Raw genomic sequence first — 24,660 nt, forward strand, 5'->3', positions numbered from 1 at the left:
CACTCTTATGGACTTCTTAAATTTAACTGACTTATGATGATCATTACCGTATCACTTCACGAAATTATTGTAACTTCACGTAATTTCAATTCGAAACATTTTACCTTATGAAAGAACAATTTATCAACAGAACTGGTTAGAACGCACAAAGGTAGGCCCTCTTATTTCTCAAACAGAACGAAAAACGTTTTAACTGTCTTTGTACAGCGAATAGACAAATTCGGATATTACAAACAGAAAAAGCAACACACAGGGGCGAGGCCAGCATTGGAGTATTCTCACTCTCGCCAAGAAGATCCGCCAGAGGCAGTCCGAATTGGTTAGCCTCCCGCGTGTAGTGAACTCGGGCTCCGTCTGCCGTTGCTTCCTGGCGCGATTAAGAATACGCCAATGGTGGTCTCGCCCCTGTCTGTTGGTTTCTCTGTTAGTAATCTCCGAATTTGTCTGTAATGGTTTTATCAAAATTTTAAAGTTAAATAAAATAAAATACCTAGACTTCATCGATCCCAATGAAACTTTAGAATTTCAACAATCAATAGTTGCTTAATAATATAAAGGTTTTTTAGAACTTTAGTTTCTTAGTTACTCGATTTGCTGGACCACACACAAAAAAAGTTTGTTATATGGGACGCTAAGCTTAAAAAACTGCGATTTTTCCCTTATCATTACAGGGGGGTCTGGGTTCCTATTTAGAAGGCCCTCTTGATTAAAACGAAGTAACCAACTTTACATATTGACGTTTGCTCAAAGTTTAGTCAAGAGCTTTTGATAGCTTTCTTACAGTTTTAACACAACTGGTTCCCTATAATTGTCTTTGGCAAGGATGCGATTAGTCAGGTTTCATAATGTGCTTAAGTAGGTAAGGAATGACGTTTACTTCGGAAGTGACGGAAGGGATAATGGGGTAAAGTTACCTCCGGCGGACACGGAGAAGTTGGCACCTATGAAGACTGCTGACATGATAAGAGCCGTATTTTCTCAAACCTTTTCGCCGACAATCTTGGCTTACGGGAGAGCGCCACACTCCCGACCTTTCCCATCTTTTATCGCTTTCAATTCTTGATTTTCAAAAGTCTGGTATTTTCTTATCCATCTCTAATGTAGATGAATTCGTATTCAAATCTACTTGTGTTATACGATCGAGACTCGATCAAGGTAAAAACGTAGGGTTTGAAACCATCACATTTTTGAAAATGTTTCAGTATTACTCATCTTCCAATGGGTTGATTCATATTGGATGACTTTTGTACATCAACATTTTGGGTATGTTACCAGGTCTGGAAACGAATTACTTAAATTTCCGCTTGTTCGTGATCGCTATGTTTAATCAAGGCTATCGATTGTCGTGACTTACCCATTATCCACAGTAAGGACGTGACTAGGGTAATAGATATGGTGCCTCCAAGGGTGAAACTGGTTAGAATTATTTCTACAGATAAAAGGCATATGCCAAGAAGCCCAATTGTAACCAAATTACTAAAATTTAGGTTATAATGTACACAACTTTTTGGCGAATTAAGGCCTATAACTTTGTCCTGAAATACCTATCATCCATTGTACACATATGACTAGAACCTGAGATTTTTTATAATAATAATCCAAGATTTTTAACGAAGGGATATCCACACTAAGCGTGTGACGTTTTTGCACGTATGTGACCAGCATACAGTGTAGAGAGGAGTGGACAGTTGGTGGTTAGCCCTTGTGTCAAAGCTAACTGACAGCGCCCTAAACTATTACCGCTAACCTTAGAGTTTTTATGAAAATGAGTAAAAGGGTTAATTCGAGGAGGTAAACTCCTTTAATGATTTGGGAAAGCACTTGCTATCTCTGCGCAGAAGGATTATGTACCCGATCCTACTGTTCGGGATTGAGCCGTGGGACCCTCTTGATGCGAGTCGAAAGCAACAATGCTAGGCCACCCCACTTTTAACGTACACATGAAGCTCCAAAGGGTAACCCGTGACAATATTCCTCATGAGAAGTGTAGGACAAACCACTCCTAGCCAAGGTATAAATATCCCCCAAATGTTTTTCGTCAAATCTTCAAATAAGCCAGTCTTTAAAGGGAGGGCGAAGAGCAATATTAAAGAAATTTTTATCGAATCTTTCCCTAATTTTAAGACCTATCTGCTTAGTGAAACATCCAGAAAATAACTAACCTTACGATACGTGAATACAAAGCACTCCGTCATCTTGACAATGACATGAAAATCCATAGATGATGGAAATTCAGTTTAACCTAACCTAATCTAATCAAATTAAACCTTACCAAACGCAAGTTACGCAACCTAACTTAATATGACCTAACCCAATATAATCTAAAATAACCTAACGTTAATTAAGACGAATGGAAGTACACTTTAACATAACCGAACCTTAAATTAACACAAATGGCAGTAAAATTTAGTCTAACCTAATCCAACCTTAATTATCTTGAATGAAAGTACAATTTAACATAACCTAACCTTAATTAACGCGAATAGCATGATAATTTAATCTAACCCTAATTTACACGAATGGAAATACAAATTAACTTAAGCTAATCCGTCCTAACGTTATCTTAATTAACACGAGTGACAGTACAATTTAATCTAACCTAACCTTAATTATCATTAATGATAGTACAAATTAACCTTATCAATTCAAACCTAACCTAACGCAACCTTAATTAACACGGGTGGCAGTACAATTTGACCTAGCGTTAATTATCACGAATGGCATTACAATTTAACCTAACCTATCCTAACCTTTTTAATACGAATGGCAGTAGCCTAACATATCCCAACCTAACCTCAATAATGAACGTCAGAGACTCACACAAGTGCAAATTATAAAAACAAATTCTTTCATATATTTGTAATATTTTGCAGTATTTAGGTGCTCATTATAATAATATAAACCTATTTCGGAATAGATTTTGGGTGAACAAAATTTTAAAATATTGCAAAAACATTTAACCAATTTTAACGAAACTAATTTTATTTCAAAGATTCAAATACCCCTTTCTCATTAAATTATATTTAAAATTTTAAATGAGAGTTACCCTTTGACAATGATTTTAGTGTTTTTCGTATTCAAATGGTCTTGTTAATTTTGAACGGCTTTTTAAAATTTAATTTTCGGGTACGTTACATGTTGTTTACTTGTGAAAATCACTTAAATCAGAAGTAGGATAAGGGACTAGAAGTATTGAGGTAACCAAATTCTTCACTTGGCGAAAGTGAATATTATTGATAACACACCAACGGTTGGCCCTCTGGTAGCGGTTTCTGAGTTTTCCCTCCAAAACGTGAGACGCTCGCGGTGGTAGACGGCCGAACTAGATTCAAGCACCCGCGTCCTGTTCCGCTGCTTTAGGTTGAGGGGAAGGGGATAGGAAAAATTTTTGGGACTCGACCTATTTTTCTCTCTCTAGTGTAGGCGCGATGGAAGCGGCATAAAATCCTCAAATTTGTTCACTAGTGCCAGGATCTATTACCAATGCTAGAGCTCTTTACTTCTAGTCTCATCCTACTTCTGCTTAAATTTAAAGTAGTCAACGACAGCTATTCGGATATTACGCTTTTTGGGGAATTAAATAGTGTGTAATTATTATTTTCAGGACGCCAACTTAACATGGTATACAGAAAATCCAGATTTTACACCGTGTTTTCAAAAGACCATCTTGGTCTGGGTGCCATGCGCTATACTATGGCTGTTTTTGCCTCTGGAACTGTCGTTAATCGCCAAGTCGGAAAGACGAAGCGTTCGTTGTTCTCACCTATCCATTACGAAATGTGTAAGTGTTTGTATGCTAAATGAGCAGCTTTCTACGACACGAAATGCATTGTATATCTGCTATAGCAGGTTTATGGCATTTAGTTACGATGAATTAAATTTAATGTTCAGGTTACATGGCTGTCAAAAAATATTGTACTCTATCTCGGGTCTATATTATCATTATATGCAAAGAAATCACTAATTCAGTATTTCAGCTCTAAGGGTTTGAATTTATCCTTTTATCAGTGACATATACAGGGTGCTTCTGATAAATATGCCATGAATTATAGGGTGCGTTATTTGGGTCAAAGGCCATGGGGTCTGAAACATTTTGTTGTGAAGATAAGGGCTCCCAAACGTTGCCTCCTCCCATTTCGTTTAGAAGTTTTAGTCAATTTCAATAGCCTTCAATATGAAAACGTTTCTGAACCTTTTCTTAGCAGAAGTGCACTATTAAATCATTTAAATGGGTAGAAGTGTGCCAACGCTGCTTTATAAACTAAAACTAGTTCAAGGTGTCATAGTGTTGAAAGATCTCACAGCAAAAAGTACACGAGTTTCGAGTTTTGGTTTCTATAATACACAAAACGTTACATTGTTATTTAGAGTTAGTGTTCCATTGATAAAGTTTTGGGGTCATCAAAATGTTATGTAGTGGCCAATATTCTTGTTAAGAGTACACCAAAGGGATGTCTTTCACTTCAGTAGTGCCTAATTTCATTTCATACTAGGTTGGGGTGAGACGGATTAGAAGCAGCAAGGGGGTGCACTAGAGGGGTCCAACATTTATACGAAATCCGTACGCTTCTAGAAAATCGCGAAATCTTTCACACAAAATCACGAAATCTTTGAACAAATTACGAAATCAAAGAGGAAATTCCGAAATCTTTGGCGAAATCGCGAAATGAACGAAGATATCACGAACTCATTGGCGAAATCCCGAAATCAAGTATGAAATTTTTGGCGAAATCCCGAAATCAAAGAAAATCTTTGGCGAAATCGCGAAATGAACGAAGATATCACGAACTCATTGACGAAATCCCGAAATCGAATATGAAATTTTTGGCGAAATCCCGAAATCAAAGAAAAAATCTTTGGTGAAATCTCGAAATCAAAGAAGAAATCCCGAAATCTTTGTCTAAATCACGAAATCAAAGAAGAAATCCGGGAATTTTTGGCAAAATCGCGAAATCACGAAATCCAGTACGCTTTTTTGGGAATGACGGAACCCTCGGGTATACTAGTCCTCTATCCTTTAGACATATGTAGACTGGTAGATTATCAATTTATGACTTTGTAAATACTTTGATTTTATAAGAAAAAAACCCAAACATTTTTAAAGAAACAATAGGAACAAGCACACCCTTAGTTTATAATGTAAAAAAAAACTGGTTCTAATTGTCGTTTTACAATATCAGCTCTTGATTCTATTACTGGCCGCAGTAGACGTCTTAAAATTTGGAAAACAAATGTACCATGGGGATTTTCAAGTTGTTGACAATTTGGCGGTCGTTCTTCAATTCGTAACTTATGTAAAATAATCTGGAAAATTCTATTCGGGCCACATTTGATGTCTTGCGTGTTTCAGATCTTGGCGTTATTTCTCGATGTTTACGGCACAGGCGGTGGTCCATTGTTGTCTGGAATTCTGACATTGTTTTGGTTTATCTTAACACTAACGCAAACTATCACACTGAGATCCACCATCATGAAATACTATTTACAAGTTAGTATAGATTCTTTCTTCCATTTTATAATAATATTATGGAGATATAAAAATATAATTTTTTCAGAACCACAAATATGATTACTTCGAACTTGTAATTGAGGCGGTACTTTACACTTTAGTAGTAGTTACACTCATTCTACACACGCTGACTGACACCGCGTCTCAATTCGGAAGAAATACGTACGCAATCGAAGTGAAATGGGTAATTTACAATTTTATTAAAACATGAACATATAAAAATATGCCAATCTAAGCATGGAAACTGTTACATGGTATGTATAGCAAAGTTTTATATTCAGTTTAATACAATAGGTTTATATAAATCAAATATCGCTTTTGCCTTATAAATATTCTAGCACTCCAAGTATAGTTAGGCTTCGTTTTCAAGCGAAAACTAACCGACTCTTGAAATATAAAACGAAGTTCTTTATTTCCGAAAATACATGTTCGCTCCACGATGGCAAAAACAACTCTCCCCAAAATATACCTAGTGTTCCCTCGGCCATCTTCTAGCCCCCCTCTTTTTGGGCTTGGTCCCCCAGATAAGCAAGAATTACGAGAGGTGTCCGATGGTTACCAAAACTTTTCACAGCTAAAGGATTTAAAACGCGAGGGCAGTACAGAATTTAGCTACGGTGTAGACACCTGGCCGAAAATTTCCCTATTTTGGCACGTTTTTGCTCCATTTGACCTCGATTTCTGCCCCGTGAAAACCAGCCTTTACGAAGAAGATAGTGTTTAGAGACCAACAGACTTGTGAATAAAACTGTTTATAACGATTCAATAATTCATTCTTATATTATTTTAACGTCTCCAGTTGTTTATCAATAAATAGCAGTAGTAAGTTGTATATTCATTGAAATAAGTCCTCTTGACTCGGAGAAGAAAACTTTTGGTTTTTTCAACTTGTTTTTACAGTGCTAGTTGATTTTCGTTATTCGCTCGTTGTTAATGAACTAACTCACATTAAAGTGTTAGCGTTAAAAACTGTCTAAGTTTCATACTTATACTTAGAACTCATAAACATATGGTTGTTTTAAATCTCTCAACCAAAATAATAAATTAAAACTTTTAAGAAATCAAATGAAGACGATGCATCGTTTTGTTCCCGTATGGTACATTCGTGGCTTACAAGGTAATCTGCTGTTGACGTGATAACGAAGAAGTTGATAGTTTTATAATTCTAACTTTGAAGTTTTTCTTTGAAATTTTTAATAAAACGGTAGCACTTTGTGGAAAGGTTGGAAGAAAACCTTGGAGCCTTCTGACGTGTACGACTTGAATCACTCTGAGCAAGCCTTGACTGTCTCACGCATTTTCGAAAGACAATAAAACCCAAAGCTAAAAACAAACGTGACGGCAATGAAATGCAAATGAAAAACTTTCTGAAAGAATCAAAGGGAACAGTAAATCAAGGAAAATCCATTACGTGGAACTTGTTTAGGACAATTGGGCCTTGCTTGCTTTCTGGAGTGTTCTTACATGTTCTGTCCGACGTAGTATCTTTCGCTTGTCCTCTCTTGATGGGGTAAATACTTACATTTTTTGCCTATATTTGGAACGTCATAAATCCAGAACTTGAAGTTAAATCTAAAACCACTGGGTTCTGTACATATTGTGATAGTTAATATAGTATTCTATTACGTTTACTGAGGGTAATATGAATTGTTACCCTTTCCATATCTTTGATCAGGGAATTCCTTTTTGGAACCATTACCACCAATGAATGCTTTGAGCATGCGTAATGATACTGTTTTACTTCATTATGAGTTGTTATGATCTCTATTAACCACTAATAACGATCTCACACACTTTTTAAAACTTTTCCTGGGTTTTGATATGGGGTTTAATTAAACTCCCTGAAAACGGGATGCTTCACTAGACCCACATGCCCACAAATCCAGCAATCACTAGCCTCTAAGCCTAATCATGGCCTAAAGGTGAGTTTAAATCGGCGCTGCGCGATAGATGGCGCGTTTAGCAAGGTTGGTCACGTGATAAATTTAAACTTCCTAAATCCGACATTTTTCCAAGATGGTGTACCCACTTTTTTCAACCCACCCCATTCTCCTATTGTGGAAGGTCTAATCACAAACTTGGTATAGAAAGACGCAGTCACCTCGGGAACTGAATTTCCTTTGTCTTACGTAATAGTGCTTCCAAGGCGTTGGCAATTTTGCAATGAACTTGAAGCAGGGAAATGGGAAGATTTTTTCGCTTTCTCTAAATGAGAAATTAACAGTTTTTGGACAGATCAAGCTAAAACGTCTTCTCTTTTGATTCTAGTTCCATTATTGACTACTCCACGAGCGCAGATCCTTTCTGGAAGGGGATTTTCTACGCTTGTCTTTACGGTCTGGCTGGTGTCGTGCAATCTCTGTTCCAAGAAGGCAGCACTATTTTCCACACCAAACTAGGACTGAGACTCAAATCCGCAACTATGCACGTTCTTTACAAAAAAGTAAGATAGTATAATCAACGGGACTATGTAGCTCACTAATGAGATTTGTCGAAGCAGACATTTCGGTTGACGAGTAGCGATCGACGTGACTTGACAATGGGCGAAATTCTTAACACGATGTACGTGGACACGAACAGATTCCAAGTACTATCGCCGCAACTGGGTCTCTTGTGGTCGGTCCCGGTACAAATGGTTCTGTGTTTTGCCTTCATGTATCAAGAACTCGGCTATTCGGCCTTTGCAGGCATCATACCTATCGTAATTTTTGTTCCACTGTCCTATCTCAGCACCAAGAAATACAAAAACTTGCAGGTATAGAAACCAATATTCTGTATTTGTAAACCATATAATTTTGCTAATGGTTGTACCCCTAGACTCATTGGTGCAAAAACTAATAATATAAAAAATATTTTAGGCAAATAATAATAACATCCTTTTTGGTGTTAGATTGAAAGCCAGGAAAAAATTATAAAATGTTTACAGACAATTTTAAAAGACGATTTCAGCTCCTGGAAGCATCTTGCATCTCTTAGTCCTGACTGACTGGCTTCATTAAGGCTAAGCGATTTTTTTGCAAACTAAGACGTTCCTCTTAAGACAAAGCTTGGCTAAATTGGTGCCCCTTCGGCAAGGAAAAATGAGTTTGAAATAGATTATTCAGCATGCTAGGGGTGAAAGTAGAGACGCGCTTTGTTTGATTTTGTTGGTATTCATTGTAAAAATTTACCAATAAGGGATTATCTAGAAAATTTCCTACCATAAAGGTAAAACTGAACCCAACCGAAAAACTTTCGAAAGTTTCAACCATCTATAAGGCATTTAGTGTACTGGTTAACTTAATTGTATAGATCGACATGCTCTGTGGGTTTTTGATTTCCACAGAAGTAAACAAACGAAATTTACGGAATAATTACAGTTTAAACAATTTAAAGTAGATTTACTAGGCCTCGCTTGCGTATCTGGTTCTTGATAGCAAAAGAAATTCTTCAAAATAAACACGGGTTTATGACTAAAACTCGTTTAATTTATATATATAATTAATTATACGGTTTTTAGATTGAGCTGATGAAGCTGAAGGACAACAGAATGAAAATGATGAGCGAAATCTTGAACGGAATCCGCGTCTTGAAGTTGTACGCCTGGGAAAGATCATTCCAAAGAATCATTCTTGAATTCAGGAAAAAGGAAATTGCCATCATGAAAAAACAGTCCTTCTTCCAAGGAATAAACGTTTTTATAGCTGCTGTCGTACCGGCTTTGGTACGAACATAAAACATATAACTAGAGTTTTAGCATGGAACTAACTAACGCTAGGGACGGTCCGCACCGATACAACTTACATTAGTCTCTCTGAAAAACATTCGTTGATAAACCCTCCCGCTTTTAACTCCCCCCTCCTGAAATTTGGTGATTCAAAACGGAATTGGGCTATCTTAACGCCACCTATAATTTAGTTTTCGTACTAATATACGGGATCTGTTGTAAAAGCCGTCTGCTATGTTAGGCGTAGTGTAACCTTTGTGTAAATTGTGGAACTAACCAACGCTTAGAAATTCATTTTATTCCTAACCTTGAAACATAATTTATTTACGGAACTAAGTATTTAACACTTTAAAGGTTGTACCATTGTTTTTAAAATAATCATAAATATGGTGAGACCTAAGAAGATTTGTGTGTATAGTGGTTGTAGAAGTGACAATCGCCTAGCGCATAAACAGTACTTGAAAGATGTAGAGTGTATCGCTTTTCCTAAACCTAAGCGTAATTATGAAATTTGTTAGCAATGGAGAGAATGGTTAGGTTGGAAAGACTACCCAGTCTTAATTTGGAAATATAGCAGACTGCTTTTAAGGCTTTTTGCAACCCCCCCCTTTTTAAAAATTGAATCACTTTTCCGGTTCGCACCAAATGCTCGCTAGGGTGCGTTGTCACCAAACATTTCAGATATTCATGCTTGCCGACCGTCCCTAGCGTCAGTTAGTTCCATGGTTGTAGTAACTAACCAGTAACGAAATTGAAAGAACTAAGCGCGTCATTGTCCAGACACTTCGCGTCATGAGCGATGACCCTATAAGAATAAGTAACCTGCAGCCGGTGTTTGACTATTATTATAGTCTCATGTTACTTATCTTACAATTTGTAACAAAAGCAACCATATGTGGATACTGTGTAGCGATAAGGCGAGAGACCCTTTTCATAGAATACGCAACTCCCAGAATCAAGCTTTCGTCCTCAAAAATAAAATATTAATCGTTACCGAGCTGTGGTCTATTCAAATTGATATCTTTTGGTCAATGGAACCTATTCTGTAATTTTCTCAATTTCTACCGTAAACCTCATGGTTCCAGTATAGTTTCCATTTTCTGTTTTTCGCATAACTCGCAACTGAAAATTCCAGAAAAAATGGTATTCGACAACTTTACCTTTGAGTAAAAACTTGTTTCTAGTAAATTTTTAAATTCCTGATAAAATTTCATCAAAGTGTTTTCGTTAGGCTTAAAATGAATAATAGACAGATCATCACTCTCGAAACTTAATTGAAATTATATAAAAAAGGACTTGGTTTGCCCAAGCCTAAAAAACAAAACGATAAGAGTTTTTTCCAGTTGACTGAAGCGCGGATATTTTATTTTTCTATATAATTTTAAAGACAATCTGTATTTTACTACTCTTTAATTCAATCTCCTGATTTTACTGGTAATGGATTTATTTCCTATAAATTAATTGAAATAAAATATCTTATCTCAGATTTTTCAACAACAATTCCATTTTCGTAAAAATTTTATCATGAAAAATCTGAGATAATATTTTATTTCAATTAATTTATAGGAAATAAATCCATTACCAGTAAAATCAGGAGATTGAATTAAAGAGTAGTAAAATACAGATTGTCTTTAAAATTATATAGAAAAATAAAATATCCGCGCTTCAGTCAACTGGAAAAAACTCTTATCGTTTTGTTTTTTAGGCTTGGGCAAACCAAGTCCTTTTTTATATAATATCTGTTCCTTCAGTCTTTATTTGTATTAATCTATTATAAAATAATATTTGCCTGAAATGCGAAATTTTTCACTTCTAGGACGAGGTTAAAAATGGTTCTACACTTCTACTAATTCTTATATGATACGGCTCACAATTAGTTTTAGAACCCGAGCTTTATAGTCAACTTCAAAACAATCCTGCCACGATTTTAAACTATCAAAGCCGTATCTTTTACAGTCCACTTTACGATTGCAATTATCCATGACATTGCGTGCACTGCCCTTGTACGTTTACAGTGATTGGCACCGTGGACAGTTATTTTAATTAAAATACCTAGGTCACAGGTCCAGTTTTAAAAATATCCTTATTTCCAACACTGATCCATCTATCCTTCCAGCTTTTACAATCACCCATTGCATAGACTCACTCAATAGTCTGCCTAAGCATGGATTTATAATAGAAGCTTACGCTTCCTGGATATTTCACTCACCTTAAAACGCGCACAACATTTATTCCTCGTCTGAAATAGTACCAGCCTGGCACGCGCGTTTGTGACGTAGAATTTGAGGCAAATTCAGAGGGGGGTTGAAGTTTTTCACGTGATCGAGTTCAAATTTTGAATAGCGCGCGATCGCGCGCGCCTAAAGAAAAAAGTTTGCTTCAATTTCTACGTCCCCACCCGCGCGAATTTTTGTGACATAAATGTGTTTAAAATCAAAATGCCTTACTGAAGGCTACAGGGAAATATCCATGAAGCGTAAGCTCCTATTATAAATCCATGGCCTAAGTAAGGCAACTTAAGCCTTGGTCGAAACTAACATCTAAAATATAAATTAAAAAGGTATCTTAAGTATAGAATTTCAACCGAGACACATAATTAAACGAAAATTAGACCCGCCAGAGAAGTTTTTAATAAATATAGTGTTATATTTATTAAAAAATATGAAGTTAAAGTTTCAAGGCGGTGAAATGGCAAATTAGCGTCGTCTACTGTAGAGTAACGAACAATTATCGTCGTCTGCTGTGGAATAATCTTTTGAGGTACTTACATTTTTAATTAAATTAACATACTTAGACTTAATTAAATTTGGTGAAACTTGAAAAAGGCACACCTTGAATAGTTACTTGTTAATTTAAAAGTATTCCGAAAGCTAACTTCCATGTAGTTTTTAAATGATTCGATGTACAGGAGCACCAAAAACCCCATGTTATTCCTATGGGAAAATCGGCGAAAATCTGTGAATTATCATTTAACATTACGGGAGGGTGTGGGATCTTATCTAGAAGGGCCTACCGGCCCTCTAGAATTATAGCCAAAATAAATACATTGTAACAAATTGCTAAGAGTGTTTTGGAATAGGCTTAACAATTATATTTTAATCCGTGTGGTCCCGAAGGGATGTCTTCTAGCTTGCGAAAAGTTAACATTTACTGTTACCGTTAAGTGTTCGTTCGAAACGTTACAAAATAGACTTTCTCACAAAACGGTTCATATAAACCTTTCGGGCAAAAACGCTTACAGAATAGAGTCCCTAATCCCTCTATTATACTATTTAACTCCAGGACTTAAATTCTCTTTGATATTGAGAGATATTTTTCTAACTATTCAGATAAGTTCACCATGTTTCGCCATGTACGTTTTAATTGACGATGACAACGTTCTTACCATGAGGAAAGCTTTCGTGTCTTGGCAATTGGTACGATTATTAGCGATGTCAATGGTTACGTTTCCGGATTTAATAAACACGTTCGTTTTGGTAAGATCAGTGTCAAGCAGATAAAAGGGAGGGTCAAAACATAATTTATCTCTATTGATAATTTTTCTAATATTAAAAACGGTTTGGCTGGTTGAAAGGTTTTCAGAAGTTTGCAAAATTTCAATATTGCAACGGTTTATCTGGTAACGTCAACCATAATTCTGAACTTAAACTAGCTCGAGCAATAGCGGCACACCATCTCACGACCCAGCACCTAAATTGTTCTTTGAAAAAATTTAACAATCGGCTACATTATCATGGACACATTTCTAGTCTATATTTCAAAATTTTGATTTTTCTCTCTGCTGACCCTAAAATGCAGATAAGATGAAACAAATGATTTTACTTCTGGTTCTAATTTGATGACTGGCTTCAAACACCACTTGCAAATGTTCCCGATGTGCCGCTATTGGACCAATATTGTTTCAAATCAAATATTTGTTGGGAGGCGTTAAAAGAGGGTATTTTTTTTAAATTTTACTAAAACTTTGTCCACTAGAAAATAGTTTCCTAGTCAAACAGGTTTTGTTTTTAGCAAAATTATCAGAAGTAAGACCCTTTTGACCCTCCCTTTTAAAAGTAGCACCAATACAAGAAGTGATTCTTTACAGACTCAAGTCTCGGTAAGAAGAATTGCAAACTTGTTGAGTCGTAGGGAAACCATGAATTTCGTGAAGCTGATGGCAAGTGATGCCCATAATGGTACGTCAATTAAGAACACAGCTACTGGAGATTGGGACAAGAAAAATGGTATCGCTGAATTGGTCTAGCCAACTTGGTCGCTGGATATATTAGTTTACAGATTTGGTCTAGGGAAGTTTGGTATTGTGATTACTTTGTCTCGAGTCAGATTGGTCTCGCGATCATTTGATCTTGGGCAAGTTTGTTGTGGTGATCTTTCGGTCTTGATAGAGTTTCGAAAATTGGAATCTTTATAATTTGGTCTCGAGATACATTAAATAAGTCACACAAGTTCAGACCGTGTTAAGCTATAGAACTATTAAATCAGTTTTAGCGGTTCAGAGTTCAGTAAATTAGTCACTCAAGTTCAGACCATGATAAGCTAAAGAAATATTAAATGTGGTTCATAGTTCAGCAAAATAGTCACTCAAGTTTTGACAATGTTAAAGTATGGAACTATTAAATATGGTTCAACGGTTTAGAGTTCAGGAAAATAGCCACTCAAGTTCAGACCGTGTTAAGCTATGGGATCTTTGAAGACGGTTCTGCGATTCAGATATCAGTAATATAATCTATTAAATTCAGTTCTGTTGAGATTTAAGTCTTCGATTATTACTCCTACGCGGGTTCTCCATGAGAAAGGAGTAGTTTTTCACCCATGTCGCGGTTTTAGTAACAATTTTAGTAATTCATCTGGTATATAGTAGAGTCACAAATTCCACGGTCAGTCAGAATTACATTATTGAATATGAAGTTCTTCGGGTTTTATTAGCGAAGTACGGGCGAAATATATGAAGGATATAACCAGTCGTGGTCATCAAGACCCGTGGTTTGTAAATGTGTTGTCCTTTGGGAATGCAATAATGTTTTTCAAGGACCATGTGATCTTTTGACCTTCCAATTCGAATTTACATGCCGTATATAACGAAAGCATGGTGTTTACACGCCAAGTCGAAAAACTAGTTATGTAGAGAGCTTTGAATAATATCTAGGTTAATAGGTTTGTAGGTATTCCTGTAGACCCGGAGAGTTAATATTTTTGTTTTCCAACTTGTTCAGACAATAAGCCTTTACAAAGCCATTTTTCATCAGAATATGCTGATATCGATTGTTCCTAGAAACTACTGAGCTAAGCTCTCATCATTGGAGTAAAACATGCATTGATTATTTCTATTTAAATTTCAGCAATTGAGATTAACAAGGGAATATTTCATTGGAACTTAGAAGAGCCAGCCGCTTCTCTGAAGGATATCAATTTCTATGTGGCACGTGGTTCACTGGTGGCCGTGGTAGGTCCGGTGGGCTGTGGCAAGTCTTCACTCTTGTCCGCTCTGGTTTCGGAGATTGAGAAAGTAGAGGGGGAGGTCAGAGTGGTCGGAAGAGTCGGATATGTCACTCAACAACCCTGGATCCAGAACAATTCCCTCAAAAAGAATATACTCTTTATCGACGAGATGAACCAGGAAAGATATAACAACGTCATACGCGCATGTGCTCTGCAAGCAGATCTCGACCAGCTACCAGCTGGTGATGAGACGGAGATCGGAGAAAGAGTACGTATCATTGAAATTCCTTTCGTCTCAAATGACAGGCAAACTTCAAAAATAGCTTATTACTAGCTAAAAATGTTCGTTAAGTCCTTTTTGGGAAGTCATAACGTTGCATGGTACTTTCTCTTCTCGAAAGATCTTCTTTGAAGACCTTTTTCAATAAGTTAATATCTTTGACCAACGCCATTGCGCAATCTGAAAAAATTTAGACTTTAACCATTCTAAGGCGAATTTGATAAAATATGCACACTCCAGGCAATGTGCAATCTCATAGGAAAAAATTGCCATGATAAAGTGGGCCTGAACACGAAAATAGTACCAAAAATCAAAACAAAATTGAGAAGATATACAGGGTGTTTCTGAAAAGTCCATCACAAATTAAGGGGCGTGTTTATGGGACCAAACTGAGCGGAAAGTACCAAAGAACATGGGGTGTACAACATTTTGTTACGGAGATATGGCCTTCCAAACATTCGCCCCTAAAACAAGGAAATATCCAAAAATGAGGAGTAACACTTAAGACCGACTAACCAGCTTGTTTAAAATTACTAGACAATTTCAATAGCCTTCAATCGAACAATTGATTTCTACCTTTACTAATCAGAAGCGTATAAATGAGTAGAAGTATGCCTACGGTGGTAATGTAAAATTAATCCCAAGTGACATGATGTTTCAAGATCTTCCCAGCACCAAGTAAAATGGTTCTGATTGAAGGGACTTTTATTAGCACAGCGTAAACAACGTTATTTTCAGGAATTAGTCCAAATGTCCACGGGCGGCATTACAAAAACGAGGCAGTCTTTCGAATGATACTTGGACATGTTGGAAGATCCCTGGCCTGTTCCTGTTATCTCAAACCGTAAAAAGCTACGCAAATCTTCATCATCACGGACAACACTCTTGTACGTTAGGTATGACCTTGAGAAAACCTAAAAGGACATCTCGAATGTATTTGAAAAACCCATCTCCAATTAAGGGGCGTGTTGTTTGTTTCCAACAGAGTAAACTCGCCCAGAGAACAATTACAATGCAGAGCCACGTTTCGGCGTTAATGGCCCACAAAGGTGGTCCCAAAAACAAGAACAAACTTTAATTTGTTTCGTTCAGTAAGTGTTTCATGTGTCATAGATAAAACGCCATGATTAATGCACGAAGAAAATGAATTTATTGACAAGTTTTAACATTTAATTGCAACTAGTTACAAAAATTGTTCAAAGTGTTCACCACCCGCGTTAAGGCACACATTAGCACGTCTTACAAATGATTCCCTTACACGTTGAAAAATGCCTGGAGTTTCGCGAATTGTTTGACAGCCGTGAATTATTCGTCGACGTAGCTCTTCAACATCGGGCACTTCAGTCTGATAAACTAAGTCTTTCAGGTGGCCCCAAAGAAAGAAATCACAAGGGTTCAGATCGGGTGATCGAGCAGGCCACTCCACAGGTCCACCTCGACTTAACCACCGCAAAGGGAAGGTCGCGTTAAGATAATTTCGGACCGCGATGCTGAAATGTGGTGGTGCACCATCGTGCATGAACCACATTCTGTTTACCAAACCTAAGGGTACGTCTTCGAGTAGTTCCGGTAAATCGTCCCGTAAGAACTGCAAGTAAGCCACACCGTTTAACCTGGGCTCTAGGAAATATGGCCCAATTAAATTGTCACCCACAATACCACACCACACGTTTAAACTGAATTGTACTTGGTGACTTCTAACGCAAGTTGCGTGGGGGTTTAGCTGGGACCATTGATGTTTATTATGTAAGTTAATAATACCATCCCGTGAAAAGTTAGCTTCGTCAGTAACCAACAAATCCCGTGGGAAATCGATATCGTTTACTTTAGCCAGAAACCACTGACAAAACGCCGTGCGTCGTGGGTAGTCCGCTGGATTCAAACCTTGAACTTTTTGAACATGGAAAGGATGAAACCGGTGGCTTCTGAGGATTTTCCACACGAGCGTGTGGTTTACGCCTAATCGGCGACCAACTTGGCGGGTACTTGATTCAGGCTCGTCCTCGAAAATGGTGAGAACTTCGTCTTCTACGGCCTCTGGGATGGCTCTCGCTCTAGGTTGAGGTCCAGCCGGTTGGATTCGTCCATCTTGCCTCAAACGTCTGTCCACAGCCTCGAACGTCAGTCGATTTGGTAGTCGCCTCTGCGGAAATCTTTCCTGATACAAGCGTACAGCTGCAGCGGCATTCCCCTCGGCTAGTCCATACATTAGGTGCATATCCGCATATTCGGCATTTGTGAAGAAAGGCATTGTAACAGACTTCGTTGAATTATGAGTTTAATAAAACAAACACATGTACGTGAAACCTCTTTTATTCCTTTCTTAAAAAACATAGTGCTCTGTTTTAGTGCTCTGTTTTTTAAGAATAGGCGAAGTTCTCACTATTTTCGAGGACGATCCAAAAACAAGCAGCCGCCAATTGGTTTGCTGATTAAGAAAAAACCACACGCAACTTGCGTTAGAATTCACAAAGTACAATTCAGCTTAAACGTGTGGTGTAGTATTGTGGGTGACAATTTAATTGGGCCATATTTCCTAGAGCCCAGGTTAAACGGTGTGGCTTACTTGTAGTTCTTACGGGACGATTTACCAGAACTACTCGAAGACGTACCCTTAGGTTTAATAAACAGAATGTGGTTCATGCACGATGGTGCACCACCACATTTCAGCATCGCGGTCCGAAAACTTGTCAATAACATTTTCTTTGTGCATTAATCATGGCGTTTTATCTATGACACATGAAACACTTACTGAACGAAACAAATTAAAGTTTGTTCTTTTGTTTGGGACCACCTTTGTGGTCCATTAACGCCGAAACGTGGCTCTGCATTGTAATTGTTCTCTGGGCGAGTTTACTCTGTTGGAAACAAACAACACGCCCCTTAATTGGAGATGGGTTTTTCAAATACATTCGAGATGTCCTTTTAGGTTTTCTCAAGGTCATACCTAACGTACAAGAGTGTTGTCCGTGATGATGAAGATTTGCGTAGCTTTTTACGGTTTGAGATAACAGGAACAGGCCAGGGATCTTCCAACATGTCCAAGTATCATTCGAAAGACTGCCTCGTTTTTGTAATGCCGCCCGTGGACATTTGGACTAATTCCTGAAAATAACGTTGTTTACGCTGTGCTAATAAAAGTCCCTTCAATCAGAACCATTTTACTTGGTGCTGGGAAGATCTTGAAACATCATGTCACTTGGGATTAATTTTACATTACCACCGTAGGCATACTTCTACTCATTTATACGCTTCTGATTAGTAAAGGTAGAAATCAATTGTTCGATTAAAGGCTATTGAAATTGTCTAGTAATTTTAAACAAGCTGGTTAGTCGGTCTTTAGTGTTACTCCTCATTTTTGGATATTTCCTTGTTTTAGTTGCGAATGTTTGGAAGGCCATATCTCCGTAACAAAATGTTGTACACCCCATGTTCTTTGGTACTTTCCGCTCAGTTTGGTCCCATAAACACGCCCCTTAATTTGTGATGGACTTTTCAGAAACACCCTGTATAACGCTTCCGGTTTGTCTTATTGGCTCGAATTAACCATATTATTATAGAATAGTGGACTTTTTTATCTGGAAACAAATGATCCATCCTCAAAATTTTAAAAGATGAAGCGAAAATTTGTAGAAGGGTTTAGTTTTCAGAGCTGCCACTTCCATTGAATATGTGTTAAATTAAATCCTATGCATAATAGGGTATCAACTTGAGTGGTGGTCAAAAACAAAGGATTAACGTTGCCAGAGCAATTTATCGAAATGACGATGTTTATCTATTGGACGATCCATTAGGAGCGGTTGACTCACACGAGGCGAAACATCTCTTCGACGAAGTTATTGGACCAAATGGATTACTCCGTAACAAAGTAAGTGACGTCAGTCTTGTATTTCTCATAAAAGAGCACAGCGTGAAAAGGCCGAGTAGAATTTTGGTTAAAAATCAGTTCATCTTAACATTTTTCTATTTGTCGAAATAAATACAAAATAATTTCGTTGGTGATGTCGACATCTCTTTTAAGTACATGGTTATCGGCTTATCCATTAAATATATTCGCCGAGTAGTTCCACGCTTACAGTCATGTGACATTGCCCACGATATAGTAACACCACTACTTCAAAATATACTTCTTCCTACGCCATTACATAACGGATTGTCCATTCCTTTAAATACGTAGCAATATTAGAAACATACCGTGAAGAAAGTGTGATTCATGTTATATACGCTGAAGACTTCAGCTAACATATTTTCATTGCAAAGCAGAAAATTGGGTTTAATTAACTTAAATAAACTAATACGACCCTTGATTTAATGATGCACATCTAGGATTTGTTTGTCCTCGTTCGACAAATAGCTTTTCAATTTTTCAGACAAGAGTTTTGGTAACCCACAACTTGAGCTTCATTCGAGAAGTGGACGAGATCTTCTTCATGAACGATGGCCGAATCATCGAGAGAGGAACCTATGACGAAATCATGAGTCGTCAAGGAATGGCCAAAGAATATTTTGCGCAACACATGAACGACGAGGATAAAGCAGAACCATCGTGAGTAAATTGGAACTGTATCTACAGAAAATATATGATAAGTGTGAACAGAGACATTCTTCAGAAGGAATCTTTAAGTTATAGTTGTAGAAAATAAATAGGTGAAACTCTTTATGAACTACCGAAAAATTATTTGTACTGCCTGCAGAAATTGTCTTAATTTTAATTTTTTTAAAGGGCTTCTTTCAAGTTGAAAACGCTTCTGTTAATACACCTAAAAATAAATTCATTCAAAATTTCTAACGGCCTTACGAGTTTCTAAACCGGGCTTTCACGAATGAGGGGTGATCTTATTGGTTCGCTTAGAAATGCGCAGAGGCAGAATTTTAGTGTCAGAATGTTTTCAGCCAATGAAAAAATGTCACCTTTGAGTTTGTATTTCTGTTCACTAGATGGCGCTTGCTTCATTTAGTGTCAGAGTGTTTTCAGCCAATGAAAAATGTCACCTTTGAGTTTGTATTTCTGTTCACTAGATGGCGCTTGCTTCATTTTAAATCTGCCCCTTAACGGGCGTATATATATGGCCAGCTTGTTTATTTTATTTTTAGGTCTATTAATAAATTCTGGTGTAACATTTTATATTAGGATGAAGACTGAAGTTGAAAAATTTCACATTGTATTGGAACAAAAAGTATTGGACGAAGATGAAGCAAACCTCGTGATTAAAGAGACGCTCAAAGAAGGAAATGTACGCACTGTATAAAAGGGAAAAATATTGTGGAGTTCCACGTTCTCAACACATTTTTACTTATGTCAACGATATTTTACAGATATCCATTTCGCAATACAAACAGTATTTTAAAGCTTATGGCATAATATGGTTTATAATATTTGTTGTAACGCTTACCAGTGCTTCAGCGTTCAATTTGGCGTCTGTGTACTGGCTGTCGCTGTGGTGTGCGGACACCATGGAAGATGTAAAAGCAAACCCAGAATTAAAAACAACCCGCATCGCGGTCTTAGTCGTTCTCGGTGTAAGCCAAGCCATTGTCACATGTGCGAGTATAATCTTGAACTTATTTCGCTCTCTACGAGCGGCAAACTGTTTACACGAGAAAATGCTAGACAGCATATTTCGCTCTCCCATGTCCTTCTTCGATACGACCCCCTTTGGAAGGATACTCAATCGTTTCTCGCAAGATATCGATGCCCTCGACCAGCAGTTACCTCCAGTGTTAAGACAAACTGTTTATGGATTGATATATATAGGTCTTTCGACTATAGCAAATGCAGTATTTTTACCTTTATTCGTAATTCCCTGCGTTGCTGTTACCGTTGCATCGTTTTTGTTTCAGGTAGGAACTTGACTTATAATTTTTCTCGCAAATATTTTATCAATACTAGTCGAGTGAGTATAGTTCACAGTGAGCGATGCGCACTTTCATTTAGTGGTTAGAGGGGCTTGCACTAAGAAAATTGATACAAAGAAGCGTCGAAAATCACAAATAAAAAATAATTAAAGAAAAAAAGATCCTCATTACAATGATTCTGTTCTGTTGGCGGTTTCTAATTCTTTTTGGCTCTCAATTAAGAAAAACACCGCGCATCATTCCTGCGAGGTGCTAAAGTTGGGATCTATTGAAGTTGGAATTAGGCCAGATTTCTGGGACGTTTTTCTTGGTGCCCCGTGGTAGTTAAAAAATTAAACTTTCCCTGAATTATTGTTGTTTCAGTGTCTAGATATTGCTTTCATGTAATTACAAGTTGGGGAAGATAGTCTACGTCGAGGTTTATTCGAACTCTTTTACCTATCATTAGCATTATGGAGCGAAAATTTAACTGACCTCAAATCGTAGATTATTGAGATTTATAGCCTCTTTTTCAATAAACCGATGGCTAACCAAGCCACGTGGGTATACGCAAATAGAAAAGCTGCTCCAGCAAAAAAAATGTTTAATAATATTTCTATCAAAATCCTATGGGCTTTGCCCAACACTTGTTTCGGAAGGAAGTGATACAACAAAAAATAGTTGATTATAAGCGGTATAATAATAATTCTCACCTTACTTATCAAAAATCAAAGAGTTAACGTCAGGTGTGTTACCAGGGCTGTCGAGAGAGGGGCAATTTGCTCATTTTTCCAGGTGTCCGTACCTTCTAGGGGTCCGGGTCACCTGTCTTGATGCGGATCCACGATTTTGTCAATTTCCCCGGAGCCCGCAAACTCTCTCGACGGCAACGGATCTTACCGCTGGCGAGTTTTCACTCGCTCCAAACGGGACCTACTTTGTAATTTCGTTTATTTTTTTCTATTTATAATATCTTTGCAGCGTTTCTTGATGTCAAGCAATCGTCAATTAAAGCGAATAATAAGTCTCAGAAATTCCTTCTTGTTTTCGCACGTGGAAGGATCAGTGGCTGGCAGCACAGTCATTAGGGCATGTCAGGCTGGAGAGTGCTTCGAAGGGCAATTCCTGAGTCTGGTCGACGAATGTACGGCCGCTAATTATATGATGAACATGGCGCAAAGGTATAATCAGCACTGCATTTTCATGACGATAACTAGGACCATTATTTAAGTCGACAGTGCATTTTTAGTTTTGAAGTGAATTCTTAGTGGAAGCTGAGAAAATCACGCAAAGAATGCATTCCAACTTTAAATTCAACCCTATTTTTGTTGTTATTCGATCAGTTTTACACGAACAAACTGAGTGTTTGCGCGATGAAGTTGTGTTCGTCATATCGTAAAATATGTGTGCAAACAGCAACGCCCAAAGAATTTCTTAACAGACTGTACATGTACACGCCCATTTGGCTGAACAGAATGATATATTAAGCTAACAAATTATAATTTCTTTACAGGTGGCTGACAGTGCGCTACAATCTTCTTGGTAATGGCATGCTGTTTTGCACCGCACTTTTTATTATCTTGAGCAAAGAGACCATGTCAACTGTTTTTGTGGGAATGATCTTGGCTAATGCTGATTTTGTAAGTAAATCAACTAGTTTTCTACAAGCTTAAGTACATAATTACTCCTGTCGTCTCAGAATATCCGGTTCATTGGCAAAGCTTAGATTATTATTATTATTAATTGTTTGGGTTGTATGTTCTCAATAATTGGTTCCAAAATATGTTCTTAATAGTTTTAATTTTAGATCGAGTTTCAGCCATTGCATTCAAAATCAAAACGTTTTTCAACTTTTTTCGTGCTCTCCTCTTTTTTTTACATTCACTAGCCAAATCCCACACAATCTTCAATGTTGTTTAAACTAATGATTCTAGTTTCAATCCTCTTACATAAAATTTTGTTGCTATTCATTTTACATATCTCCTCATCAAGAAAACACGACCTGTTTCTTATATTCATCTGGTTTTCAGTAACAGGAGGTTATAAAGCTTTTTAGAAGGAATAATTGGGCTATGGCTAGAACAGGAGGCGCAGTATTTTCAGAAGCCACTGTAGAATTTTTTATAACTCAATCACATCAATGGCAAATAAGGAAAGTAGAGCGATATTAGGCAGGCCCTTTCCCTCTTTCACATCTTTCATCGCAGCATAGGATATATGGCTTTTTATCCATTCCAAGAAGGAGTATGGGTTCCTGTCAGTGATGAGTAAATTCATACTGATTTGCTGTAAATTTATTTTTAGTATCCGAAATTTATTTTTTGGATACATACCGTTTTCTCAGCGTTAGAATTGTAGCTTTTCTTTAGTCGATTGTGATGGAAGATGAAAGTCTTGTCATCGAATCCACGTGCGATTTTATAGTTAACAGGTCCAATGACATTTTTAATTGGGAAAGGTTCAGTTGATGGTTTGAAAAGTTTTTCAACTGAACCGGGCGGAAATATGAATTTTAAAGCCACACTTAATCATCCACATGGAAAGATGTTAACCGAACACGTACTTCACACATTTTCTTCTGTGTGTGGATGAAAGCGGTCTGATTAATTGCAGCTGATAAGCCGAGTAAAAAGCTGTTCAAACTAGAAAAGAAAATGTTTCTGCTGCATTAGATAATTATTTATGGTTAAAATTATTAATTAGTTTTAAAACTTTTTTATCACAGCTTCTACAGATGATCAAAATCTTCATCGCTGCAAGTACGGGTTTGGAAAGCAATGTCGTCTCTATAGAAAGAGTAGATGAATACTGCCATTTGAAGTCTGAGGCCGAGTGGATCAAACCAGAATCTCAACCGCCACCTGACTGGCCTCAACGAGGCCAAATCCTATTCCGCAACTACAGCACCAGATACCGCGAGAAATTGGAATTTGTATTGAAGGACATACATGTCGGTATCGAGGCAGGAGAAAAAGTGGGCGTGGTAGGACGGACAGGTGCAGGAAAGTCTTCGCTGACTCTAGCGCTCTTTCGTCTGATCGAGGGGGTGAAGGGTCAGATTGTCATAGATGGAATGGAGGTGGACAGGTTGGGTTTGTCCGATCTGAGATCGCGACTGACCATTATCCCCCAAGAGCCCATCCTCTTCTCGGGCACGCTCAGACTTAACCTCGATCCTTTCGGACAACAAGACGACCAGCGACTGTGGGCCGCCCTTGAGCACTCGCACCTAAAGCCCTACGTGGCATCACTCGAACAGGGACTAGATCACCCCGTGGCGGAAGGAGGAAAGAATCTGAGTGTCGGACAGCGTCAGTTGGTCTGCTTGGCTCGTGCCTTGTTGAGGAACACCAAGATACTCATCTTGGACGAAGCAACGGCCTCGGTCGATCTCATTCAAGAGACCATTAGGAAGGAATTCGCTGATTCTACCATCATCACCATCGCGCATAGAATAAACACCATTTTGGATTACGACAAGTATAGGGCTTAAGCAATGGGGCGAAGTGGATGGTTAATATTTTTTCCTTTTAATCTTCACAGGGTGATTTTTCTTGATCAGGGCCCGAATTGCGGAATTTGACTCTCCTCAAGCACTTTTGAAGGATGATCAATCAATGTTCTACGAATTGGCCAAAGATGCCAATATTCTCTAGATAACTTTTATTTTAAGCACTTAAATTTGTATTCAACTTTAAACACAACTGGTTACGAGTCTAATAAAGAAAGATTATCATTTATTTGAAAATTTTCTGAGCTTCTTCTTTTTTGGCCGAGAAATTAGAACGGCTACAAGTTTGATTGACGAGAAAGACTCAGATCAATCCTTAGATCCAGAAGTAGAGAAAATCTATGGGTTAAAGGTAGTTACACGGGTAAACAAAGCCC

At 37.6% G+C, this 24,660-nt stretch overlaps 2 protein-coding genes and 1 pseudogene across 4 annotated transcripts in view; 2 read left to right on the forward strand and 1 right to left on the reverse strand.

Annotated features, from left to right (window-relative positions):
- The window catches only part of LOC149602758 (uncharacterized), a 285,004-nt gene that overhangs the window by 29,845 nt on the left and 230,499 nt on the right, over positions 1-24,660 (reverse strand). The window lies entirely within an intron of this gene.
- On the forward strand, positions 1,105-19,487 carry LOC149602763 (multidrug resistance-associated protein 1-like). Its single transcript, XM_089860206.1, has 14 exons — positions 1,105-1,155; positions 1,333-1,383; positions 3,605-3,781; positions 5,181-5,285; positions 5,351-5,488; positions 5,556-5,693; positions 6,568-6,626; positions 7,778-7,952; positions 8,010-8,264; positions 9,009-9,212; positions 13,303-13,393; positions 14,558-14,925; positions 18,638-18,805; positions 19,308-19,487. The coding sequence occupies exons 1-14, from the start codon at positions 1,105-1,107 to the stop codon at positions 19,485-19,487; spliced, it is 2,160 nt and encodes a 719-aa protein (XP_089716332.1).
- On the forward strand, positions 1,105-24,428 carry LOC149602762 (ATP-binding cassette sub-family C member 1-like; annotated as a pseudogene).

This window comes from Phalangium opilio, unplaced genomic scaffold (genome assembly GCF_054372755.1).
Source record: "Phalangium opilio isolate 3A_F unplaced genomic scaffold, DU_Popi_V2 ptg000352l_1, whole genome shotgun sequence".
NCBI lineage: Eukaryota > Metazoa > Arthropoda > Arachnida > Opiliones > Phalangiidae > Phalangium > Phalangium opilio.

Excerpts from the sequence above, each read along its gene's own strand:
- LOC149602763 (XM_089860206.1), top strand. The coding sequence starts at position 1,105 with ATGAATTCGTATTCAAATCTACTTGTGTTATACGATCGAGACTCGATC. Across the intron at positions 1,156-1,332 it reads ACGATCGAGACTCGATCAAG|GCTATCGATTGTCGTGACTT; the intron begins GTAAAAACGTAG and ends TGTTTAATCAAG. Across the intron at positions 5,489-5,555 it reads TCATGAAATACTATTTACAA|AACCACAAATATGATTACTT; the intron begins GTTAGTATAGAT and ends TAATTTTTTCAG.